Source organism: Trachypithecus francoisi, unplaced genomic scaffold (genome assembly GCF_009764315.1).
Source record: "Trachypithecus francoisi isolate TF-2019V2 unplaced genomic scaffold, Tfra_2.0 Lachesis_group5, whole genome shotgun sequence".
Classification (NCBI taxonomy): Eukaryota; Metazoa; Chordata; class Mammalia; order Primates; family Cercopithecidae; genus Trachypithecus; species Trachypithecus francoisi.
The window spans coordinates 98,604,668-98,610,667 of record NW_022681470.1 but is presented as its reverse complement, the minus strand read 5'-3'; the positions used below and the strand labels follow the sequence as shown (position 1 = coordinate 98,610,667).

Genomic DNA, 6,000 nt, shown 5'->3' with positions numbered 1-6,000 from the left:
AAAAATACAAAAAAAAAAAAAACTAGCCGGGCGAGGTGGCGGGCGCCTGTAGTCCCAGCTACTCGGGAGGCTGAGGCAGGAGAATGGCGTAAACCCAGGAGGCGGAGCTTGCAGTGAGCTGAGATCCGGCCACTGCACTCCAGCCTGGGCGGCAGAGCCAGACTCCCTCTCAAAAAAAAAAAAAAAAAAAAAAAAGAAATTGTGTCATAATACTGGACATCCTTTTTCCAAACTATCTTTGCCCACACACATGTTGTTACGATTTAAAGGGTCAGTAGGGGCCAGGCGTGCTGGTTCAAGCCTGAAATCCCAGCACTTTGGGAGGCCGAGGTGGGCGGATCACGAGGTCAAGAGATCGAGACCATCCTGGCCAACATGGTGAAACCTCCTCTCTACTAAAAATACAAAAGCTAGCTGGGCATGGTGGTGCGCGCCTGTAGTCCCATCTATTCGGGAGGTGAAGTTTTAGTGAGCCGGGATAGCGCCAATGCACTCCAGCCTGACGACAGAGTGAGGCTCCGTCTCAAAAAATAAATAAAGAAAAAAAAAAAGAAAAATAAAGGGTCAGTAGGTTAGAGCCTCATTTTGGAGAAAAGGAAATATATAGACCTATTGATAGAATGGAAAAAGCAATACTGGTAGGTCTCACTTGTCATTTATTGAGCCCAAAGTGCTGAGATTACAGGCGTGAGCCACGGCGCCCGGCCTGACACCACTATTAAATTAGGGAGAAAGGTTAAGGAGGGGTGTAGCTAATTCTAGTGATTACGACTGTGAAAGGGTTTACTTTCTACCAGAAAGACTGAACACAAACGCAGAAGCCTCGCTCTTCATTCTATCCGAAGTTTACCTTTGCGCACTTATTCTCCATATGAAGAAAACTGCAAGTAGCCCAATTTCCGCTTCAGTAAGTTAAAAACATTAACTTAGCAGAAATCTAGTTAATAGGTTTAGCTCGGGAAATAGAAAGCAAGAAACTTGCTCAAAGAAACTTTTCGGTTCTACGACGCATGCGTTCAGCCTCCAAGAAAGTGGCAAATACGGCTGCGCGAATTGCCGGCCCAGCCCTCCTTGGTCACGTGTTGGGAGACAGCGGCGTGGCGGCGGCCGTGGCGGTAGCGACGGCAGGCCGTAGGGCGGTCAGAAGGTTTCCGGTTCCGGTGTAACGTTCGGGCTCCGTCTCAGGGGCTGAAGTTTGTGAGGTGAGTAGTGGCCCCGGGCCCAGAGAGGGTAACTCCAGTCCGCGCGACTGTGGCCGGGGGCTCAGTCCAAGGGGAGGATCGAAGCGGGAGGGTTCAGCGGGAAGGAGTGTGAAAGGAGTACCTGGTTTGGTGGAAGAAGAGATTGGAATGAGATTGTTGAGAGGAAAAGGGCGGGGGCGGGAAGGAGACTGGGTAGGGAGACCAGCTCTGAGGTGAGGAGTTTGGGTAGAACAAGGTAGAGTAAGAGACTGGTTGGAGTGACGGAGAGTAAAAATAGAAGATTTGGGGCTGCAGAGGGAAACTCAGGTTCTGGCAAACAAGAGCACGGAGTAAGGAATTCCTTCAGAAGACTGGATTTGGATTCTGCTGCCTGCTCATTGAGAGATCATTGTACCTCGCTCTCCTTCCGCACCCCCATTACCCCTGCACCTCGCAGTTATTGTTGAGCATTTGATTAGTGACAAAGCTAATTACCGTTTGAAACTTTTCTGTCCATGGCTGTTTAGTTTGCACATCATCTTATGGAGGTAACAGTGGCACCTCATTTATTGCTTTGGGCTTTCAAATTGCTTGTACTTTCTAGCCTATCATCCAATTCTAGTGGAATATGAGACCCGTTAAGGTGAGGACTCTTGTTAGTTTTGCTCACTGTTTTATGTATCCACTGCACTTAGTACATTGCTTGACACTTGGTAGTTAATAAATATTTATTGAATGAATTAAGATGTAAATATGGCAGTCCTCATTTTGTAAGATGAGTAAACTGTGGCTCCAAAGAATTAATTAACTTGCCTAAGGGCTTGTAAATGGTGGAACTCAGTGGCCCAACTGTTATGTGTGAACTCTTGTTTTCACTTTCTGTGTCGTCTGGATATGCTGCTTTTGTGCAATACGTATGTAATATGTAGAAATTGGTAGGCTGTATGTTTACTCATTATGGGGTAATAGAGTCACCATTGAATTACTCACGTAACTTGTCACTGAGGCAGAAAATCTTTCAGTCTTAGTTTCATCACTTCAGTCTGCTAGCTTCCTTTGGATATACCAAAAGTGAGTCTACTATTTGGCAGCAAGTCTTTTTTTTTTTTTTTTGAGACGGAGTTTGGCTCTGTCGCCCAGGCTGGAGTACAGTGGCGTGATCTCGGCTCACTGCAAGCTCCACCTCCCAGGTTCACTCCATTCTCCTGCCTCAGCCTCCCGAGTAGCTGGAACTACAGGCGCCCACCACCACCCCCGGCTAATTTTTTGTATTTTTAGTAGAGACAGGGTTTCACCTTGTTAGCCAGAATGGTCTCGATCTCCTGACCTTGTGATCCACCCGCCTCGGCCTCCCGAAGTGCTGGGATTACAGGCGTGAGCCACCGTGCCTGGCCAGCAGCAAGCCTTGTAGACTCTAGTATAGAAGCTAAACCTACCAAGAATGTAGAAGTTAATCAGACTGGATTTTTTGGAGAAAAGATGTCTTAAAACATCTTGAGGCCGGGCGCGGTGGCTCAAGCCTGTAATCCCAGCACTTTGGGAGGCCGAGACGGGTGGATCACGAGGTCAGGAGATCGAGACCATCCTGGCTAACACAGTGAAACCCCGTCTCTACTAAAAATATATAAAAAAAAAAACTAGCCGGGCGAGGTGGCGGGCGCCTGTAGTCCCAGCTACTCGGGAGGCTGAGGCAGGAGAATGGCGTAAACCCGGAAGGCGGAGCTTGCAGTGAGCTGAGATCTGGCCACTGCACTCCAGTCCGGACGACAGAGCGAGACTCCGCCTCAAAAAAAAAAAAAAAATCTTCAAAAACTGATTCCCAGATCTCTGATAAGTGGCACTGCTGGGAATAGCTGAACTTGGAAATTGAGGTCAGTGCAATTTATTGACTCCCATTTAGGCACTTTTTTTTCCCTCGAGATGAAGTCTTGCTCTGTCGTCCAGGCTGGAGTGCAGTGGCGCAATCTCGGCTCACTGCAACCTCCGCCTTCCAGGTTCAAGGGATTCTCCTGTCTCAGCCTCCGGAGTAGCTGGGATTACAGGTGCAGGTCACCACGCCCTGCTAATATTTGTATTTTTAATAGAGATGGGGTTTCACCATGTTGGCCAGGCTGGTCTCGAACTGCTGACATCAGGTAATCCACCCGCCTCAGCCTCCCAAAGTGCTGGGATTACAGGCTGAGCCACTGCACCTGGCTTTCTTTTCTTTTTTTTTTTTTTTGGCGATACAGTTTAACTCTGTCGCCCAGGCTGGAATGCAGTGGCGTGATTTTGGCTCATGGCAACCTCCGCCTCCTAGGTTGAAGTGATTTTTCTGCCTCTGCCTTATGAGTAGCTGGTATTACAGGTGCCCACCACCTCGCCTGTCTGATTTTTGTATTTTTAGTAGAGATGAGTGCAGTGGGTCATGCCTGTAATCCCAGCACTTTGGGAGGTCAAGGTGGGCAGATCACTTTAGGTAAGGAGTTATCTGGCCGATACGGTGAAACCGCGTCTTTACTAAAACTACAAAATTGGCCAGGCGTGGTGGTACATGCCTGTAGTCCCAGCTACTCGGGAGGCTGGGGCAGGAGAATCGCTTGAACCCAAGAGATGGAGGTTGCAGTGAACCAAGATTACACCACTGTACTCCAGCCTTGGCGACAGAGTGAGACTCTGTCTCAAAAGAAAAATGAGCGTATTCTTTTCTGAGCTGAAGGATCATCAAGTCAGCTGATGGAGACCCTGTAGATTGAACATGATAATTATCTGTATGCAGAATTCCCACTGGGATGAATATGACCACAGAGAAATGTGACAGAACATTCTTAAGGATCATGAGATTTAATTTAATATCCAGGATGACTGACCTGGATAAACCCTGTTTTACTTGCATATCTTAAAAGAAGGGAATCCTACATAAGTCAGGGTTGGGTCAGGGAATGCCTGCCTGGAAGTAGGAAGAATGGAGAAGCTGGCCTCTGGATGGGCTTTTTTAGTTTTGTTTTAGTGTTACTAGGTTTGCAAGTCCTTGTTGATATGACAGGATCAAGAAAGAAGCTAGAATTAATATCTCAGACGTAGCTTATTCACAGTTTATTTTATTTATTCCACAGATTTCATTGATCAACTTAAGAGTTAGAGTTAAAAATCAAATGGGATCTCTTTCTGCTTTGAGATAAGGTTCTTGGGGAAAATACTTGCCTTCAAATGAGTTGGAAGAACTTGTCTAGGGATTGAGAATAGGGATGGGGAATGCATTCCTGATGTACTAACCATTTCCCTGGATCACTTTAGTCTTTTTTTTTTTTTTGAGCTGGAGTCTCACTCTGTCACCCAGGCTGGAGTGCAGTGGTGTGATCTTGGCTCATTGCAAGCTCCACCTCCCTGGTTATTCCCCTGCCTAAGACTCCGGAGTAGCTGGGATTACAGGCGCATGCTACCACGCCCAGCTAATTTTTTTGTATTTTTAGTAGAGACAGGATTTCACTCTGTTGGCCATACTGGTCCCTGACTCCTGACCTCAAGCAGTCCACCCACCTTGGCCTCTCAAAGTGCTGGAATTACAGGCATGAGCCACTGCACCCAACCCACTTTAGTCTTTTCTTATTCTCTAACTTGTCTCTCTCTTTTTTTTTTTTTTTTTAGGTGTAGTATTGAGTCCAGTTTGAGCTATTGTTCTCTTTTTCCTGCAAAATGGCACTGTCTAAGAGGGAGCTGGATGAGCTGAAACCATGGATAGAGAAGACAGTGAAGAGGGTCCTGGGTTTCTCAGAGCCTACAGTGGTCACAGCAGCATTGAATTGTGTGGGGAAGGGCATGGACAAGAAGAAGGCAGCCGGTATGTACCTTTCTGCATCTTTTGTCTTAACATACAGGGTGACCCCAAACACTGAACTTCCCCAAAATTCTCTCTGTTGGGAATATCTAAAAAAAGGGCAGGCCATATTTTATTTTCATCTGTATTATAATGAAAATAGGCTAAATAATAATTTGCTTTTTCTCTTATTGCTTATTTTTTATGTTATTTGTGATAGATTTTAAATCTTTGGCTACCATACTGAGTCACCTAAGTTAGATTTACTTAGGAAGTATGCTTAAGTCAGATAGGCATATTCAGATTCAGATTGACATCTCAACATATAAAAGTCTTTATGAAATACATAAAAAAGCTTGAAAGAGGTAGATTTTGTTAATGGTAGTCTCCTACAACTTGCTATTTGGGAAAGGTTAGGGTGGTTATTCATCTTAAACTTGATGTTCCATGTAAACAGGTTGCTCTGACTGTACAACTTCCCACTCCAAAAAATTATAACTATTTTCACCTCATAGGGCAAGGTCATTCAATGTAAGAGATGGGAATCGTAGAAAAAAACTTAAAATTTGTTTCACTCCTGGGAATAAAATTCCAGTGTTGGTACCTGTTATAGGCCTACATATAGACTATGTAGTCTTACCTTTCCAATCCTACCACCGCCTTTCTTCCTGTCAGATCATCTGAAACCTTTTCTTGATGATTCTACTCTCCGATTTGTGGACAAACTCTTTGAGGCTGTGGAGGAAGGCCGAAGCTCTAGGCATTCCAAGTCTAGCAGTGACAGGAGCAGAAAACGAGAGCTAAAGGTAGGTTACAATTTACTGTCTAATGAGCTCAGAACTGTTTTGAATGGTAACAGAGTTGCTGAGCTTACCAGTTCACACCTTGATATCCTCTGTTTAGAGCAGCAAATGTTCAAGAGAGGTACTTAGACATTAAAGTAGGAGAGGTGAATTTGTGTCATCACCATCTGAACTACCTAAGTTCATGGGTTTAAATATCCAAATAAATAATTGGTAGCTT

At 45.3% G+C, this 6,000-nt stretch overlaps 1 protein-coding gene across 4 annotated transcripts in view; it reads left to right on the top strand.

Annotated features, from left to right (window-relative positions):
* Nucleotides 1-1,058: 1,058 nt before the first annotated feature.
* The window catches only part of PRPF3 (pre-mRNA processing factor 3), a 34,909-nt gene continuing 29,967 nt past the window's right edge, over nucleotides 1,059-6,000 (top strand). For 2 of the 4 annotated variants that reach the window (XR_004434083.1, XM_033198259.1), the window contains exons 1-3: nucleotides 1,059-1,202; nucleotides 4,809-5,001; nucleotides 5,653-5,783. Coding sequence is in view for 2 of the 4 variants with exons in the window: in XM_033198259.1 (XP_033054150.1) it covers nucleotides 4,857-5,001; nucleotides 5,653-5,783 (276 nt within the window). In the remaining 2 variants the exon portion in view is untranslated. Of the gene's footprint in view, nucleotides 1,203-1,387; nucleotides 1,825-4,808; nucleotides 5,002-5,652; nucleotides 5,784-6,000 lie in introns of those variants that run through there. The other 2 variants (XM_033198261.1, XM_033198260.1) reach the window with 2 other exon arrangements.